This window comes from Chelonia mydas, chromosome 8 (assembly GCF_015237465.2).
Source record: "Chelonia mydas isolate rCheMyd1 chromosome 8, rCheMyd1.pri.v2, whole genome shotgun sequence".
Taxonomy (NCBI): domain Eukaryota; kingdom Metazoa; phylum Chordata; order Testudines; family Cheloniidae; genus Chelonia; species Chelonia mydas.
In genome coordinates this window covers 70,724,668-70,745,764 of record NC_057854.1, presented here as the reverse complement: position 1 = coordinate 70,745,764, position 21,097 = coordinate 70,724,668, and the positions used below count along the sequence as shown (strand labels likewise).

The following is a 21,097-nucleotide window of genomic DNA, read 5'->3' as shown; positions in this document are numbered from 1 at the left end:
TTTGTTTATTGCCCCATCTGATAATTTAATAATATTGGTCTCTTAGCCACCAGAATTAAGTAACTTTTATAAAAGACTCTGAATATATCCTGATTATGGCATGGTTCTCATAAGCCATTCCCTATGGCAGCTGAACACGATGCAGTAAGATTATTATTCTTACAATAATTTCTAGGGGATCTTGTTCTGAACTAAGTGCTTAATCTATATTGGTTTTCTACAGACTTTATTTGCAAAAAGAAACAGAGAGAATTAGGACTTTCTAAGTATTCATTATCCAAGGTGCTCTATTTGATAATTCACTTATAAGAGATTCTTAAGTAAAACTAAAATGCATGTGCTCCATATATTGGATTGCACTTTAGCATCAGTTTAAATGTAACTAACTGCTGATTAGACAAATTACAGTAATTTTTAAAATTATAGCATAAATAATATAAAGCTATAATCTCAATGGGTTGGTGACAGTTTCATTCAGAAGAGTTTGTGTTGACCATATAATCAGTGCTCTGTAAGTCTGAACTTCGTGCTATACCAGTTGTGAATTTTCACAGCAAGGGTGCAGAAGCACAAATATCAATTTCTTTCAAGAAAATAATTCTTTAAATTTAAATTCACAAAAGAAAAACAAAGATATCCTGATCCACAAAACCCTCTCCACTTGGAAACGGTACCACATACTGCAAGACTCGGTCATTTTTCCATGTGGCTTTGGCTTGGGGCTTTGATTACTTTACTATATCTATTTCTGTCTAGAATAATTTATCTTCAAAGTGAATTCAGTCTGATGAAAGGTGGTAGATTGACAGCAGTGGAAAATGAACTCCCTTATTTTATCAAAGAACAAGCACAATATGGGAGAAGACAGTGCAATGCATGCCTATGACACCATTCCAACATGCCTAGAAATACCACTTCAAATGAACAAACTTTTAGTCACAATGTCATTCAGATCTTGATTTCTCTCCCAGATAAGGCCCCAATCCTGCAAATGACTCCACATGAGTGCAGGGATCTGCCCACATGTAATGACTTGTAGGATTGGGGCCTAAATGTTAATGGGGATACTCATATGTATAAATCTTTGCAGGATTGGGAGTTTAAATAGGGGGCATGTGTAGATATTTATATTTCACAAACATTTATTTTAATGTGGAGGCCTATTTCATGGAACCAATTTGAGGGAATATAAATTCATAAGCAATGGAGCTGAAAATTGAAAGAGAGTTTAGGGGAAGTGTTGCAAATGGGGAGAAAATATATATATTGTGGGGGAGTCTAATCGCTGGAGAATTGTCATCTTGGAAATAAGAAAAAAAATTGTGTTAGGTGACTAAATATTATTTTCAAATTCTGTGTTTTAAATAGCATGAAGCTCTTAGAGCCTTGGACAGGCGCCAGAAAAAGCAATGTACTGTATGTAAAACAGATACATTTATTAATGTAGGATACCAAATACCTGGAGAGTATTGATGACAGTATTTTACAGTGATCTGAGACACTGGTCTGTTTCCTCAAAATTTATACTTAATCTTTTTAGAATAAATCAAATAAAATTCATTTTATCTTCTAGTAAATACAATCTCAATGAGAGATGGCATTTTTAATGAACATGGATCCCAATCTTGCAAACACGTATGTATGTGAGTAACTTTAAGGATACGAATTCTATATTGTAGTTTAGAATATAAATCTGTGTATTTTATAACTGTTTCAAGGTAGTGGTTTTTATTTTTATATGGTTTTATTTTTATTAAATCATGAAATGTTTTATAGCTTTATAGTTCTCCATCACATTTATTTTTAGCCAAGTCCCTCTCAACGATTTCCTCCTCCCCCCATTTTTGTTTCTAAATTTATTTTCAGCTTAAGAAAATGGACAAAAGTAACCTATTTAACATAGCAGATGAGGGATGGAATAGAGAAGGGATAAAATCTTTCTTTCTGCAACACTTCCACTTTGTACTAAAAAGGGTTAACATAAAATTTCACTTTTATAAGCAGAAAATAAAGTCCCTGCAACAGACGATTTGTGCAAGATGTTGTTTGTGGGGAACTGTGTTAAGTAAGCAGGCAACCACATTCAAGACCATGAACGGTCTTCAGGTGCAGTTCCATGTAGAGCACATTGAACTGATCCATTCTGTAGGTGATAATGGCATAACTATTGTATACAGATTGTACTGTATATAAGAATATAGAAATAATCATTTGACTAACACACTGTCATATACTGACACACCCAGTCAAGCAGTGTGTGATTTTATTTTTAAAGAGGACAATTCCTAACGTTTAAAAAGGCATAACAAAACCCATAATCTATATAGACTAATGTTTCTCAAGTTTTCAAGCTGGCAACCCTTATTTAACCTCAAAAGTTTTCATGACCACCTTACATTTACTAGAAAAGTGCATAAAATGTATCAGTGATAATCATGATAAGCCTATGTCATTATCCAAATATAATTTGATGTTAATATTTATAATTTAGTATATAATTATGTATAGTAATTTATAATCTCTCTCTCTTACTCATGCTCTAACTTTATTTCATTTTTTGTTGCAGAGTTGAATATCAAACGTTCAATGACTTGCAGCCTCCCTGATTGTCTTTTATCATCCCTAAGAGGGTTGCGACACAACAATCTAAACCATACATCTTCTGCATTTACACATGCCCCTTTATTGGATTTACCACTGTACAAGCGTCTGTGTACTGTGGAACTCCACTAACTACTAACATAATTGCTAACAATCTATTGAACCTGTTTAAAATGATATATTATATATACACACACCTGGTTTACTTGCCATTGCTACCAGTGGTAGAAAGTCTTTAGATGTGTAGAAACCTTGGTCCATTCTCAGTCCTTGGAATATACCATCTTTGTTTGGCTCTGGTAAACCTAATACAATTTTAAGCAGATCATTTAGAAAACTTCAAAGATTAAAAAACAAGAGTTAAGCAGGACAAACAGTCTTAAAAACCTCCAAAATACCAACAGTTTTACCAAACTAGGGGCCTTACCAAACCACCTTGCATCTGAAAATAACACCACAATGCTAACCAGTCAGTTTAATCAATTAGGAAGGGGCATAAGTACCAAAATTGAATATCTGCCCTGAACACATTTGTACATCATCATCAAAGGCTGTTCTTGATTTATTTTCTGGAACCCGCAAGTTCTTATTGGTCTTTATTTATTTATTTATGTTCATTAATAACATATAGTTGTATAACAGCAACATGCGATAAAATAGAGAGACTTCATAATTAAACCAAAAGATTGCAAAAGATGTCTTTCTATTTCTGTGCAGCTGGGTAGCAGAGAAAATGGATTAGATGGCATGGGAGTTAGGAAGTTATTTTTCATCCAAATTGAATGAAATAACACGACATTTTCAACAAAAGTCTTGACTTTTATATCTAAAGAGGAAACACTTAGATTAACAAAATACTCTCTAATACATTAACTTTTAAAATCATTAGATAATTGATGTATGTAATTATAAAATAATTAGTAATTATATAGTATAAAAAATTCGAGCAAAACATTTTTTCATCAGAAAGTACTGACTCATAAAAACTGAAACTGTTCACGGGAAAAAGAGTTGATTTTGCCCAATCTCCTAATTTGAAAAAAGAATTGGAGGAGGGGGGGAAGTTGCCTCTTCACTGTTCATGCCTTTTTCCAAATCATTTATGAATATGCTGAATGGCACTGGTCCCAGTACAGATTCTTGGGGGACCCTCCTATTTACTTTTCTCCACTAAGAAAAATGATCATTTAGTCCTATCCTTTGTTTCCTATCTTTTAATCAGTTACTGATCCATGAGAGGATCTCCCAGGACTGCTTATTATCCCATGACTGCTTACTTTGCTTAAGAGCCTATGGTGAAGGACCTTGTCAAATGTTTACTGAAAGTCCAAGTTACAACATTACCCAGGACTGGTGAACAGCTGTGTCCCTTCAATTCTCCAATATGGGGTGCTTTTACACTGCTTTGCTGTGAGAGCAACCACTCCTGGCCTGGCTCACGGACAGCCTCTAACATGTAAACTACTTCTATCTGATTTATATCAGTGCTTCTAGCCACCCACTCCTGAATTATATTGCAGAGTGGCACCAGCAACTTCCCAGTCCCAGACTTGTCCCCAGAAATGTGCATCATGTACTCTCCAGTACCCTCCTTGACAATACAAGCTCATAGAAAGTCCATTGTTTCATTAATAGAAAATGATATGCACAAACCTTGTTATTTCAAATGAAATTTCCCAAACACTTCAATCCAAGCACACACTGGTTTAGATAAAACAAAAGTTTATTAGCTACAGAAAGATAGCTTTTAAGTGATTACAATTAATGAGGCACAAAAGTCAGAATTGGTTACAAAGAAATAAAAGATAAAATGCAAACTAATGCTAAGTGAGCTTAAAGCAAAAAGTTTCTCTCACCATTTGCTTACAGCAGTCTGACTGGATTACTTCAGCCAAGAACCACTCCCCCAGTTCAATTATGCTTCCTTTGTCTTTCAAATATTGATGCCATGAGTAGAGATGAGCGGGGAGAGGTAATCTGGAGTCTCTGTTCCTCATTTTTTATTACTTTTCCTCCTCTTTGAGGATCCTCTCCACCTGGGGTTCAGGTGACAACCAGTCTGTTCCTTTGCCAAGATGTAAATTACTCACACGCACCCTTTTTTCTGCCAAAGAATGGCCACTTAAACTAGTGATTGTCCACTTGATTTTGTTGACACTTGGCTGAGGCATCAGTTTGCCTTTCGTCTCTGAGGAACTGATTTGTGCTGCTTCCCCAGATTTGGAATATGCCTTAATAATATCATACAATAGAATCTTATAACTTTACAAACAAGGTTGCCACACATATTTTACCAGGACAATAATGATCAGCAAACTATGAATTTTCAAACAATACCTCACAAGGCATACTTTGTACCCCTAATGTTTACCACTTTTACAAGACTATGATAAATTATGTACAATCTGTCACACAAGTATATTATATCCACTAGATCACCCTTGTCCACGTGTTTCTTGACACCCTCAGAGAACTCTAACAGATTGGTGAGGCATGATTTTCCTTTACAAAAGCAGTGTTGAATCTTCCCAAAGATATTGCGATCATTTATGTTTCTATTCATTCTATTATTTACTATAGTTTCAACCAATTTGCCTGGTACTAGAGTTAGAGCTTAATGGACCTCTGGATCCTTTTTTAAAAATCGGCGTGAAAATAGCTATCTCCAGTCATCTGGTACAGAGGATGATTTCAGTGATAGGTAACATACCATAGTTGGTAGTTCTGCAATTTCGTATCTGTTCCTTCAGAACTCTGAGATGAATACGATTTGGCCCAAGTGACTTATTACTGTTTAATTTATCAATTTGTTCCAAAACCTACTTTACTCACACCTCAATCTGGGACAGTTCATCAGATGTCACCTCAAAAGAATGGCTGAAGTGTGGAAACCTCCCTCACATCCTCTGTAGTGAAGACCAATGCAAAGAATTCATTTAGTTTCTCTGCAACAGCCTTATCTTCCTATAGTACTCCTTTAGCACCGCAATCATCCAGTAGGCCTCACTGATTGTTTGGCAGGCTTCTTGCTTCCAATGTACTTACAAAAACTTTTGCTGTTAGTTTGTGTCTCTTTTGCTAGTTGGTCTTCAAACTATTTTTTTTGGCATGATTCATGATTTTTGAACACATGTGGCTGGAAATACCACATGTCTATAGCTAGATGTTGAGAAAAATCAGGTAAGGAAATACTTGTGCAAATTCAGTGTATAACAGATTAGAACCCCTGAATATCATACTTCCTCTGGAAGTAAGAACATTTGCTAATGAACAATGAATAAGGGATAGGCTCAGGTGCTGCCAGTTAATTGGTGTGTATTTATTAAGAGTATGTAAAATATGTATATGAAATGGTCCAAAAATTATACAGATTGTGATTGCTCTTTCTCCCCTGCTACTCATATGTTGTTTTATCATTCTAAAATGGGTACCACAATAAGCAGCCCTACAGCACTGCGCTTTCCTCTCTCTAACTTTCAGTGCTTAAGCCTCTTCCCAAAAGGCTGAGGAGAGAGTTGAGAGAGAGATCTGAGCAACTGCTGCTACTGGGTTTTACACTACCAGAGGTGACATTCCATCCTCGATCCGTGTGCAAAACTCATTGACATTAACATGTGTTCCAGTGTGAATTAAAGGTAATATGTGGCCCTAATCCCTCCCCCACAACTTTCAAAAATGAAAACAATACTCCCCCAAACCAAAAGAACTCTCATCCCTTTTTACCAGTGCAGTCTCGCTCTATAACTGAGCTTGATTCTACTCCTATTAAAGTCAGTGACATAACTCCCACTAACCTTAAGAGAATCAGAATCAGGCCAAGAGTCTAATGCTAATAGGCCAGATTCATTGCTGATCCAATACCACTGAAACCAATGGAACTGGATCAAGGATGAATTTGGTCCAAGAGCTTTTATGCTGACTACTGCGATAACAAAATAGAATACTAGGGATCTACTGCTTAGCATCCATTTTATTGTTATTTGCATGAGACGCATGTTCTTTTCACAGACACATCTAAGAAAACCACATTTATAATATTTACATTTGAAGGAAATGCTTAGGGATTTCCCCTCACATGCTCATATATGCCTGGCACAGTTACAATGCTTTCCTATGCTTTCACACTGGCTGTACTGGATTCTAATATATAATCTTTCTCACTGGTGTTTGCCATGGTAAAGATTGCAGATACAGGACTTCAATTAAACAAGGAGGAGACCAAGTACTTCACACAGCCAGTAGCCACCCATGAGAGAGAGAGAGAGAGAGAGAAATACAAGAACTAATACCCACCCTGCAGAGATACCCTTCCGTAATAAACTGTCACCTAACAGAAATACACTTTAGAGAGAGATCAAATATTGATAAATAGCCAGTAGCCACTCAGGAGAGACAATCTGGAGAAACACAGTTACATGGAAGAAATGTAGTTTAGAGCAAAAGAGTCACATAGGAAAGTCAATTTGGAAAAAAAACAGTCACCAATGATAGATACAATTCAGGGTAAAGTAACTATCCAGGAGAGAGAGGATTTGGAGACACTATCCACCCAGGAGAAATACCCTTTGAAGATGCATTAAAAAGATCCTTTAGAGCAGTGATACTCGGACCTCAGTGGTTCAGGAGCCAAATTAGCGATTAACATTACCCAAAAGAGCCACAGAAGTGTGAATTCATTGACTATATATTATTCTCACAGAAGATGACTTGTGAAGTATTATTTTATCAACTACAATTGGTTAATAACATAATAAAAGCATCCTGATTGGTTAATAACTTAGACTGACTAATACTTAAATCACAGTGTTTTAATATCATTTTCTGCAGGAGACACATTACAGAGACACTTGTGGTTCACAAGCCTCAGTCTGACTATCACTGCTTTAGAGAGAGACTGTATTCCCATACTGATGCACAATAGCCAGCAGCCACCCAAGAAATAGACACTTTAGAACCACATAAACGACAGAGGCTCTAGTGAGTATATTCTCACCTCTCAAAATCCACCGAGTAAGCCATTAAAGAAGAGACTCTTTTGTTCAGTATTCAATATTCCCTGATCAGAAACAATCATTAACAGTCTCCAAATCTCCTTCCTGTAACACATACCAAAGCCTAACAATAACTTAGCCATTTCCCATCGCTGCACTGAGGAACACTCCTTCTCGGGGAGTTTCTGGAGGGAACTGCTGTGTACTCTCAGGGTTGCCAGTGGTAAAGTTGGGTGGAGATGGGACATTAGGAGGAATAAAAGCACTGTTCAGTGTCAGATATCCTGAATATTATTTTACTTTAATTTCCTTTGTATTGTCACGTAAATTGTTAACAAAGACATTTCAGTTAAATTCTCCTCTGTTTTTCACTGTGGAGCTTTAGACAGTAACAGTTTACTTAATTGTCAAGAACCCTTTTTGAATGAAAAATTAGCAAATTCATGGGGGGGGGGGGGTTGTGTGTGGGGGGGGGGCTTGTGGGAGTAATGAAGTGGTTTGCATTTCCATGGCACCAGATTTTTAATAAATCACAATCACGTGTTGTGAATTCTGCTACCAAATCCCATACCCCTGGAAAATATCACTGTTCACTTATGTGTGCATCTTGTTTTCTAAGTATGATCAACACAACTTTTATTTACATACAGTGGAACTTCAGAGTTACAAACACCAGAGTTACAACCTGAGTGGTCAACCACACCTCATTTAGAACTGGAAGTATACAATCAGACAGCAGCAGAAACAAAACAAAACAAAAAACAAAAGCAGCAAATACATTAGAAAACTGTGTTAAATGTACACTACTGAAAAAAACAGAGGGAAAGTTTAAAAATAGATTTGACAAGGTACGGAAACTGTTTCTGTGCTTGTTTCATGTAAATTAAGATAGGTAAAAGCAGCACTTTCTTCTGCATAGTAAAGTTTCAAAGCTGTATTAAGTAAATGTTCAGTTGTAAACGTTTTGAAAGAACAACCATAATGTTGTATTCAGAGTTATGAACAACCTCCATTCCCAAGGTGTTCACAACTCTGAGGTTCTCCTGTACATATACTGAATATGGATTTTACAACTTTAAAAAAAACCCAGGAACAAATGAACCAAAAAACGCACAAACTAACCACCAGTGAGTGAAAAGAAATTCCCAGGGAAGTGGACAATGTCTGTGGAAATGTCTCCTCATTCTTGCTTGACCACGGGGAACGATTATGGAGCATTGTGCGGGGGAGAAATGGGGATGTCTTCTTTGTGAGGTTGTGGAGCTGAGCACAGGCTGGGCTAGAGGGATGGGGGGGGAGGTCATTGGACTCAGCTATGGACCAGCACCGTCTTAGTTATAGACAGGGTTGGTAATACTGCTATTGGTGGGGTTTCTCCATACCTTCCATTATAAATCCATTTTCAGTTGCTTATAACTCTGTCAAACATTGTCCATTTGGGCTGAAATTTTCCATGGCAGGTGTTTGCCTCAGAATTAATTACTTTTGGAAAATGTCAGTCAAAATGTAGCCATTTCTGAGACTGAGGCTAGGAAAAAACACATTGTTTTGCCCATGTTAAAAAATTCTGACCACCTTTTCGTTGAAATGTGTTAGCATCCCATTTTCTGGAGCAGGACTTCAAATCTAACAGGGTGCTGCCTCTGTGTCAGGAAAATCAACCCAGATTTGGCCACATTATAAACCTCTGGAAAATGGCAGCTTGTATATAATCAGTAGAGACATTTTGATTTTAGCAGTTAAATATTTCCAAAGATTCCATCCTCACTGTCACTGTTCTTCCCTTCTTAAAATGATTTATTAGGCTAGATGAATAAATGACATACTTGGCTTCCCACAGGGAGCATCCATATACCTATTTTTTTCTGCTGAAAAGAGCCTTTTTGAATTAACCAAAGACACCTTTGTTTCCACTGTGTCCCTAACTTTTTATGCACTCAGCTCTCTCATTGGCCTCTCATACTTCCATAGCAAATATTTCAGATATACACCTCTGCTTGATAAAGTTCTCAGTTTGCCAGGAAATTAACAGACACTGGTACTGTATGATCACCAAACAGCACAGGTGCATGACAGAGAAGAATATATATATTTAAAATCCTGTTCCTGTAAGAATCCTTTATTATTCTTGAATGCTACTCCTCTTCAACATGTCTGGGTTGTGATCGGGGGAAAGGAGATCAAAAATCTACGCACAAAAATCTGCTTTATTCTATGTCACTGTGCTAACTGTATTACACATTCGAAGTACATTAAAGTACTTCTGGAAAAGATAATATTAAAACAGTAGCTTTTCATAAATGTCAAAAACTTAGTTTTCCCTAGACATAAGATCCATATGTGTATTCAGTTTTACATGCTCCACTTATTTGTTTACATCCGTTTATGATGAACAGGATTAAGTACAGACAATTTTGCTGTCAATCCATCAATGTTAAACAATGATTTAGGTGTACTAAAATGCAACATTATGCTTCTGCTTATTCCAACTGTAGAACACTAGTTATTATACTAATGCTGTATTAAAATTCATTCTAACACAACTACTGGAATAATATTAAACAGAAAGTTGTTGGTATCTAAAGAGTTACTCACTGTATATTTTTAAAGGCTTAATCCTGATAGATGCAATTCCCAATAAAGTTGTGGGTGCTCTGCAGGTGCTCCACATCTCTCAAGGTCAGGCTGTTAGTGATTAGCGCATTAGTAAATACTTTTGAGGCTTATATTTTTAAAGGATCTTTCTCTTTTCTCCTGGAGAAGCCTTTTTTATGGTGGCAGCTTTGTTACTTCCTGTTGTGCAGTTCAATAGAGTATGTTTTTAGGTGGCTGATTTTTTTTGTTTGTTATGTATGTTGATGGAGATAAGTGTTTTAATTACTTTTTTAATGTCTATGCTTTTGTATTTTTCTCCTCTCCCCCTTTTATTTCCTGCTGTTGAGATTACTGCCTCATCTCCACAGCAGGTGGCTCTTTCAAATTTGTTTTCTTTGTAAGCCTGGTAGATTTATTTTGTAATATAACTGCTTCTTTTTACTGTTTTTTATTAATGATTTCTTTACCCTGGGATAGGGTGTACTTGCACAGTTCTAAAGAGTAATTCCCTAATGATAGCTGAGGGCTTTGTTAATAAAAAAAAAAGTAGAAAAGGGGGGGGAAGGGGAGGGAAATCACTACAAGGCACCTGGGTTACAAAGGAACGACCTAGATAGGGTTGTGGTAGTGAGTTTTATCCCCCCTTCCCTCCCTTGCTTCATTCCAGGTGGGAAAGCAGTGCATGAGGAGCCTGAGAAAAGTCCCTCATGCCAGGTAGAGCTGAGCACCTCAGTGTGTGGGGGGATTGGGACCCTACCTCATAACCTGCCTCCCTGGCTCTCCACACTGATGCACAAGCACTGAACGGTAGCACGTGTGCATTGGCCGCACTGAAGCCTGTGGTGTGGCTGCTGCTGCTGCCTGAGCCCAACAAACCCAGGGGAGATGTGCAGATGGATGGAGGCCCGGGGGAGGAGGTGGATGCATATGTGGAAAGCAATGGGGCCTCTGAGGAGTGTGTACATGGGCAGAGGAAGGTGCCCTGGGATGGGAGTCTGCACCCCCATGTGTGTACAGAAGAATGGTGCTGTGGGTGCACAGGGACAGTGCCCCCAGGCTGTGGGGTGTATAGAGAGAATTTGTGTTTTGATTCCTAATTAGTTTTGCCCATCACACTGCTATCATCAACCATGGACATCACTTCCAAACAGATGATAATGCACTCTGTCAACTTATTGTTCTCCCTTTACCTGCCTGTTTTGACACCTCCTCATCAACTACTGGGAGTGGACCACATCCGCCCTGATTGAATTGGCCCTGTCAATACCAGTTCTCCAGTTCTAGGGTAACTCCCTTCTCTTCATGTGTCAGTATATTTATGCCTGTATCTGTAATTTTCACTCCATGCATCTGAAGAAGTGAGTTTTTTACCCACAAAAGCTTATGCCCAAATAAATCTGTTAGTCTTTAAGGTGCCACTGGACTCCTTGTTGCTTTTGTGGATACAGACTAACAAGGTTACCTCTTTGATACTTAAACCCATACGAATTGTTATTATACCATAGGAAATAATCACAACAAATGCTCCTGAAATAGACTAATTTTTACATTTTATCCTTCAAAAATTGAAGAGCATCCAGGGTCTAAAATGGCTCCTTCTGAAAGTTGCTCCCCTCCCAATCCCCCATTGAAATCTGAAACAGCACCACTGTTGGGTTAGCATTTTCTTACGCTCAAGTCAGAATGTATGTGAAGTAGAGTATGTGAAGGAAGATGTCATATGTTTATTAATGAGACTTACTGTAGACTTAGTGTCAAAGCAAACCCTAAGTAGTAAGTTGAACAGTATATGGGTTGAGGGCTCTCTCATTCAAAGTCTGCATAAGTACTGTAATCTAATTTTTAAATTGTGCAATTCACAGGCCTCCTGCAGAAACTATTATTCACCTTGAACCAGAAACTTGCATCTTGACTCCTCTGAATTTCACACCAAGAGCAGGACAGAAGTGGCAACAGATCTGAATCCCCAAACCATGGACTGGATCAAAATCCCAAAAGAGCTTCTTGTTCAGTTTCAGTTCAGATGTGGTCAAAAGTTCACAGGAGCAGATTCATCAGAAACTAGAGGTGGGTGGAGCAGGCAACGTTTAGATGTAAACTATGTTTATGTTACAGTTTGGAGTTAAAGCAAATCAGGGCACAAGTTTAGGTTTGGATTAAACAACACTGAATTCTCATGAGCTATGATGGAAATGTGGCACACAATGTTGGAAATCTTCTAAGAAAACCTTGCTCTCACAAGACTTCCTCAGTTGTGGGCTGAAATGTCAAAAGGACAACTCATAACATTTCAGCATCATGAAATCTAAAACTCCCTCCCTCCCCCCCAGTCCTAATTTGGCTTCAAATATATCCTTACATAAATCTAACATCTCTAGTTTTGGAATATTCTTTTTTTTTTTTGGCGGCGGGGTGTGTGTGTGTGTGTGTGTGTGTGTATGTGTTAATTCCACTGCTGTCAACATATTGGACTTAGTCCTGCCGTTGAAACTTTGCCTGACTAACAACAGTGTGTGAATTAAGGAAACTTTACGGAACCTTTAAAAATAACATTGGAGGGCAACAGGATCAGCCAAGATTTTCAGAAGTGACTAGGTGATTTTGAATACTTTCATTTTTGGGTGCTGGCACTTTAAAAAAAGGCCCTGATTTTCAGGAAGTACTGAGCAGATGCCCTCTAAAAATCAGATTCCTTTAAAGGTGTCTTAAACTTGACCTTCCAAAAAACTGAAGCACTTAATCACTGGACATTTTGAAAATATTGTTCTTCAATCTTTAAAAGGACCATCTGAAGAAAGGATATCGAGCCTGAGATAGTCACAGACAGTCTCCCTAAAATAAGTGCTTTTTCTTAAGTGAAATGCTGATGTTTAATATTGCATGTGTCACAGGGTCCACTCACTGCAAGCAGTGCCTCCTGCTGGCTGTCCTGGGGATTAGGTCTGCCAGCATGCGCTCTCCCTCTGGTATGTCTTTTCTCGCTCTGCTGCCCCACTCATTCCTAAGTCTGCAGCTTCCTCTCTGTGGCTTGACCCTCTGGCCAGGTCACTAAAGTCCTCTCCTTCTGGTGAATTCAGTCTTTCCAGACCTACTGTTTGGCTAGTGCCTCCAACCCTCTTGCCACTTCCCCAGTTGTGAGTAGGGGAAGCTAGGCCCACCCTCTACTCTGGATTCCAGTCCAGTCCAGTCCAGTCCACCCTCAGCTCCGCAATTCTGAGTTTTCCTCTCTTAGCCTTCACTGTGCCTTTCCTGGACTGGTTTCCTACCACACCTGGTTCCCCTTCTCCCTCTGGATATATCAGCTCCAATCCCTCCCCGCAGTGAGTAACTGCTACCTGCTTTCCTGCAGCCTTCCCCAGCAGCCCCCAAAGACTCCTCCCTCTTCTTAGAGAGTAACTACCCTTTCTCAGCAGCAGCCAGCTACCTGGCTTTATATAGTCCCTGCGTGTTCCTGCACAGGTGAGCCTGTCCATAAGTAGCTGATTCCAGCCTATATCTCCCCTTCTTGCAGCCTAATTAGCTGATTGGGCCCACCTGACCTAATTCAGCTCTTGCAGGGCTAGTGTGGGGAATATACCCTATCACACATGTATTTGAAGTAAGGGTCAAATCAAGGACGCTAGTAAATTAAACAGTAGGCTCTGAAAAAGGGCTTTCTGGAACAGAAAGGCTTCTATGAAGTAAGCCTTATTCACACTGAATGATGAATGCGGGAATCTGCCTACCTTCCCTCTGGGTTCTGTGCTGCCTAGTATTGCTTATGGCAGGACTAAAAGAGCTGAAACAATTTGCTATGTTTCTTGATTTGCTGAATCTGAGACTTCTACAAGTGGTAATACAGCGTAACTGACGAAAATCTGCTCTAAAAAATAATGCGGAAGATTGCTGCAAACCTTTCTTATGTCATCTTAGCAAAGTTTGTTATACTGGCTACAAATCTGTAAAGGTCACAAGGGAAAATGAATTTAGTGATCTCAGCTTGGGGCCAAGGTCAGCCCTAGTGTAAGCATGTGCATCTCCACTGAAGGAAACAGCGCTAGCTTCACACTGATTATTCTAGGGCTGAATTTGACTTTTAGTCCCTATTGGATAGTTGGTCACTTCACAGAAGCTGTCACCACTGATGAGCACGTTGGTGTAGCATGAGTGCTCCAGTTAAAGATCTGAGACACCAAAGCTGTCAGGTTCTTTTCTCTCTCCCCACTAAGTACACCAAAAGAAAGACATTGGCGGGGGGCTGGGAGGCTGTATTTCTTAGAGACACCTGCCAGATGTTATTTATCTTTGGGATGTACTACACCACACTGGAAGAGCCTCTACTGGCCACAGTTCCTCCTATTATTCAGTAAATAGTACGTAGGTGAAGTAGGCACAAAGGCAGTAAAATCAGTCCCCTGGGGACTGTCTTTCAGCAGTCTAGAGAGACACCCCAAGACCATTCACCAAATGCTCTGGAGGGAACCACATCCAGGTCTCTTTGGCAGGAAGGACATTTGATGTGATATGGCAAGTCTGACCATGTGTGGGTGAAATTAAAGTATATAAAATGAGGGTGTGTACGGGGATTCAGGAGTAGCATTCCGTCCAAAAGCCGTGGGGTGGAAATCAGGAACGGGAAATACTAGAAAAAATCTTCTTTTTATTGCTGGCTCATCTACTTAAAAAACTGCATACCAATGCACCTTTCCCAATTTATAGGGATCCATACTGGCACATGAAAGTGATCTAAGTGAATGGAAATCTGCATCGGGAACAATCAAATGTGGGCATAGAAATATACCCTTCATATGAAGTATTGATATGGCGACATTTGAACAAAATCTTTAAAAGCTGGATCAATATAATTCACATACAGTAAATGTACTGGAAGGTGAGTAAAATCAGTGCAAGCCTCTGGAAAACACATTCACATGGAAAGAAGTTTAAGACAAAAAGTCACATGTATTCAGTTGGCATCAGAAAGAAAAGCTATTAACATCAATGTTCTTCACTGTGCTGAGAAGCAAAGGTTGAAAGCCAATAGTGGCAACTCTATATTAGTGACATTTATTATTAATGGTAGTATTTTGGAATCATATTATGGGTCAGGTCCTCAGCAGGTGTAAATTGACAAAGCTCCCCTGAAGTAAATGGAACGACACCAATTTATACCAGCTGAAGGTCTGACCCTGTATGTAATACAGTATAGATATACCACCCGATTAATATTTAAAGTATACCGAGTGTAAAATGTATTGATATTTATAATGTTCTTTAAGAAAAGAAATACAGAATTAAAGTCACTGAGTAGAGTAACTGAGAATTGCAAAAAAATTTAAATTTTTTAATATTCAGTTTAGCTCCACTTGGATTATGATTTGTTATTCAGTATAATTTATTTAGTGTCCTTAAAACTGTATACACAGGAAGACCATATAAGCAGTGGACCAGGTTATCTATGGCTTTGCACCTAGTACGGTCAATTACATTTGTGTAAAATATTTGTAAAATGCTAACAACCTGATAAGAGAATCAGGCCCTCTAAATATTAATTGTAGATAGTATGGCCCCTTGCCTCACACCCAGCTAATTCCTATTTTTACATGTTTGAAGAGGCATTGATCTCACTGAAATATGGGGCACGTTCTGGACCTAATTTCTCAAATGGGACAGCAATATCCAAATGTATGTTGACCTTGAGCTATAAAAGCACAATTTTTTTTAAGTGCTACCACATAGCACTAGAATCTTATATCTGAAATTTAAATACAGGAAGCAAATAGTCCCCCCACCAGTTCTTTGGAAACTTAGTAAAACATACAATACTGCTGTTTAACTTAAATTTTGAGAATATTAATATAGCCGTTTTGTCCACGTGAAAGAACAAAAAGCATACTCTAAAGACTGGTAGGTAATTATTCACATATCGTTCCACCTATGCTGTATTTTCAAATTTAGGTAAACCATCTCTACATATACTAAAAATGATGCCTTGTAAAAAGATTTCTAAGCACTATTAATTTGTCTACAGCTCAGATCTAGGACTGAAAACCTATCATCAGTGCATTCTGATGAAAGGATAATAATTAAAGTCTTCCCCCTGCCCCTCTACAGCACAAGATTTGACCTATGATAAAACAACCTATCAAATTTCAATTCATTATTTCTACCTGAAGGGCTTTGCCAACTCACACAAAAATATATCTCCTTTTGTCAGGTTTAAACTATACCTGTCCCAACTGCTATGAGGGCTCATAGCTCTCATCCCTCAAAAATTGCCAAATAGCATCAAGCAACATAACCTCTCCAGCCTCCAGTGACCTCTGCAATCAATAATATTTGTAACCTGTGAGAGCAGTTAAGTAGAACAGAAGCTATGCACTCTGCTCGTTAACCACATTGAGCTGTGATACTGCAGCCTGCTCCCTTGTGTCTCTTGTGATCAATTTTAATCTTTGGACCTAGAATAAAAGACTGCAGACCCCTGTTTCTAAATTCATCTCAAAAAGATGTTATAGATTGTATGTCTGCAGAGAGAACAAAAGATTTAATTCAACCAGCAGTTCAAGGAAATATTATATCTAAACTATCATTCCTTCTCATTACCCTTAGTGCTGTTTGGGTCTTCAGTTGACAATACTAAACACAGAAAAATACACATGCAATGGGTTAAAAAAAAGCTCTCTGTTAAAATACTACTGACCTCACACTTGGAAAGGCAACCCCCATCCTTTCATGTATTTATACCTGCTCCTATATTTTCCACTTCATGCATCTGATGAAGAGGGTTTAGCCCACGAAAGCTTATGCCCAGATAAATTTGTTAGTCTCTATGGTGCCACAAGGACAACTCGTTTTTGCTGATACAACTAACACGGCTACCACTCTGAAACCTACCAGGTAACAGTTATTCATGAGAGTGGTATCCATCGATGCCGCTATAGGTAAGTTTGTGTCAGTATTTCTATTATAGTCACTTTGTTTACAGGTTTATAAATTGACTGCTAGCATTCATTCCGTGTGGAAAATTGGAATATACTGTAAATAAACAAACCAACCCCACAAATTATAAAAGTTCGTCTGTCATTTTTAAATTAAACAATTATTGTGAAAAAATCTGGTTTCAGATGTTGTTGGCACTCATAACCCAAAATTGGTTTTGTTTAAAAGAAAATAAATTTGTCTGCCAATTAGTCCAAAACATTTACAACTGTATCTGAATGCAGGACATCAGACAAGTGACTTTGGAAAATTACTATTACACTGAAGGCACTGTCTGGATTGGTCAAGGAAATACTTTACACATTACCAGCGTTATAACTATATATTTATAGTAGGTGCTCCAATGGCTCCTTAACAGTTGCAAACCCTTGCACCTATCAAAACTATGTATGTGAATTTACTTTGTTGTTCACCTTTTTAAAGTACCATTACAAGGACACTTTCATCATGTTTAGTCCCTAACATCTTCTATCAATTTAGAGAAATTGCATACAGAATCTATATATATGGCTGTGGAGTAATAAGCCTGCATTAGCATAGGCTTTATTTTCCCACATGTCATGTATCAGTATGGGTAACACTATCACAAATATGAAATTCTTGTAACAATCTGGAGGGGGAGGTCAGTGAGGCCCCAGTTCAAGAAAGTATCCTTACTCAGAAAACCATCCTTAGAACATGTTTACATGCTTTTTTTGAATTTGGGCCTGAGGTAAGAGTATTATGTAAGTACTCTCTCTACACAACATACTACACAGCGTGAGAAGTTGTCAAACACCAAAACAGATATCTAATAGAGGTAGCACATGTATGTATGTACTTTCATACATATGACAGGAGAGTGCATCATCATACCTTGTAGATAATCCTCTTCTGACTGAAGTCAATCACAAAAACCCCAGTTATGGCGTTTTTCTTAAGTTTTTCCTTTTTCCATTGTTTGAAGGTGAACACTAGGTCCTTATTCCCTATCTCAACTAGGGTTGTCAACTTTCTAACTGCACAAAACCGAACACCCTAGCCCTGCTCCTTCCTCGAGGTCCCGTCTCCTGCCCCAAGGCCCTGTCCCCCGCTCACTACATTCCCCCTCCCTCAGTGGCTCATTCTCCCCCCACCCTCACTCACTTTCACTGGGCTGGGGCAGGGGGTTAGGGTGCGGGAGGGGGTGCGGGCTCCAGGGTGGGGCCAGAAATGAGGGGGGTGGGAGGGGGCTCCAGGCTGAGGCAGGGAATTGGGGTTCAGGAGGGGGTGAGGGCTCTGGGGTGCGGCTGGGGATGAGGGGTTTGGGGTGCAGGAGGGGGCGCCAGGATGAGGGGTAGGGCTAAGGGATATGGAACATGGCAGGGGGCTGCGGATTGAGACAGGGGGTTGGGGTGCAGGATGGGTTATGGGCTCAGAGTTGGGGATGAGAGGTTCAGGGTGTGGGAAGGGGCTCTGGGCTGGGGCAGTGGGGTGGAGTGCAGGGGGGTGAGGGTTCTGGTTGAGGGTGCAAGCTCTGGGGTGGGGCCAGGGATGTAGGGTTTGGGTGCAGGAGGGGTCTCTGGGTAGGGGGGGCTCAGGGCTGGGGCAGGGGGTTGGGGTGCAGGCTTACCTCGGGCGGATCCCAGTTGGCGGTGCTGTGGGTCTAAGGCAGACTCCCTGCCTGTCCTGGCTCCCTGCTGCACCTCAGAAGCGGCCGGCAGCAGATCCAGCTCCTAGGCAGGGGGGCCAGGAGGCTCCACAACCTGCTCTCGCTTGCAGGCACCGCCCCCCCAGCTCCCATTGGCCACAGTTCCCGGACACCGGCAACCCTAGTCTCAACAGTAGTATGCCTTCTGTTTATTGCAACATGTTGTGCATAGTGAAGAAAATGTTATTTTCTCTTAAAGAATAAATGTTCTAGAGTTGTTTGTTGATTACAATATTTTTGTATGGCATCTGTCTTCTGTATTATTCCCTGGTGCTTCATACACTGTTGTCCTCAGACAGGGTTCTAGAACATGGCACTCCAAACCAAATTAATCTCCAACATGGGGATAACTACTGGTTGAACACTAACCAGGTGTAAAGAGGGTGCAGATCTTCCAAATTCTCCCTCAGCCAAATATTCAGCACCCATAATTTCAGGGAATATTGAACATTTAAAACTGGCACTTGCAGGTATGTAGAAATCTGCTGGGAGATCCACAGGCATATCTCCTTAAGAGTCCATTCTTTTTGTTGGCTAAGTCAAATATCAGAGTATTTATTCTTCCCTTGATGCACATGTGTAACCCACATTAATGTTAATGGAAGTTACATGCAACCATCCAGGGGAGAATAAACCCCTTGATGTTATCTTAATGCATATTTTTGTATTCAGTATTGTACAGCAATAAGATTCACATAACAAAAACAAGAAGCATCTAATCAATAAATAGAAAATCAAGTTACAAGGTCCCAATAGGTCCCTCTAACAAGGATTTCTCTCTGAAATGTTCACGCTTGTCTAATGCTAATGCTTTTAATCCTTTCACACCAGTGGGTCTAACATTCTTGCCATTAGCACTAATGTAGAACAAATGAACATTTTACACCAGGATATCCACTCCCTCCAAAGTAAGCTTTAGGAATATAAATTTATTTTCCCCAGGTGGCTGAAAAACTACACAAGTTATTCATTTAAAAATTATTAGCATATAAAATCATTATTATCGCTGCAGTTAATGTACAGTTCTCTGACAACCTTTTGGACCATAACAATTAAGAAAGACAGCATCCTTAATGAAGTTACAAAACAGATTGTTTATTAAATAGCAAATTATATCTTTAATTAACTTTAAATGTTATATCCAATGAAAAATTTCATAAATCTCAGGACAAATATGTCAGATATAGAGTATACATTTTGCTCCTCTATGGATCCTAAACAGCACTTTAATTTGCTTACAGGTTTGTATTGTATGTAAATGTGTTCCTCAAATTACTTTCTAGTATCCAAGTTGAAAGCCTTTAGAATAAATTTAAAAAGCAGCTTCTCGTCTTTTCTTTTCTTTTTTAAACAAATTTAGCTTTTATGAAATGCAGGTAATTGGTAGTTCTAGCAAATGCAACCTTTTTATTAATCCACAAGGGGTAAGAATTCAGTTTTCCATTGGTGTCTAAAAATCAGTTTTATTAGAATGAAGAAGAGATTTTGGGTTAACTGTAATCTTTTATATCCTTGTCTTCTTTTCAGCTCAGGGATAAAATTGCACAGAATTATCAAGGGCTTTTATGATATAGTTTCATGTCTATAAAAATGTATTGAGCTATACCTAAACATTCTGTGGTGGATAAATAAAGTAGACCAAAACCAAAAATCTCTGTGTACTGTTAACATACCTTGTGATAATCCAAATTGCTCAACATTGGGGCTCAAACCAAGGAGGTGCTGAAAGAGTCTAATGCAGAGTGAACTTAGTGCAGTGGTAAACTTGCTCAGCAATTCACAGGATCAGGTCCTCCATGAAAGAATGCATATTTAGGGTCAAATCCAGGTGCTACTGAAGTCAATGGTAAAACTCCCATTGACTTCAGCAAGACAAGGATTTAGTCATAAGGATTTTATTTATATATTATTAATTATTATTATTAATTTTTTGCATTACCACAGTATCTAGGAGCCCTAGTCATGGACCAAGACTGCCCCCCTTGTGGTAGGCATTAAACAAACACTAATGCAGTCAAATTTGCTAATGCCAACATCAATTGGCCACTGCATATTTTTGACATTACCTGCTATCTTCAATTAGCTCTCAGACCCTCATGCTAACCAAAAACTTAGTAAAGCAGAGGAATTATTTCCGATTCATTTTAGCTTTGTTAAAGTCTATCAGTACTCTTGTTTAACATAACTATCATCCATACAAGCCATAAAACGAGGCCGAGCAGCGACAATTCTTCAATGTAGATATTGTAACTGAAAAAGT

At 38.9% G+C, this 21,097-nt stretch overlaps 1 protein-coding gene across 5 annotated transcripts in view; it reads right to left on the bottom strand.

Annotated features, from left to right (window-relative positions):
* Positions 1-21,097, bottom strand: part of DPYD (dihydropyrimidine dehydrogenase) — a 558,093-nt gene that overhangs the window by 263,641 nt on the left and 273,355 nt on the right. For all 5 annotated transcript variants that reach the window (XM_043553083.1, XM_037907332.2, XM_043553087.1 and 2 more), the window contains one exon: positions 2,799-2,906. In XM_043553083.1, the coding sequence (XP_043409018.1) occupies positions 2,799-2,906 (108 nt within the window). The remainder of the gene's footprint in view (positions 1-2,798; positions 2,907-21,097) is intronic.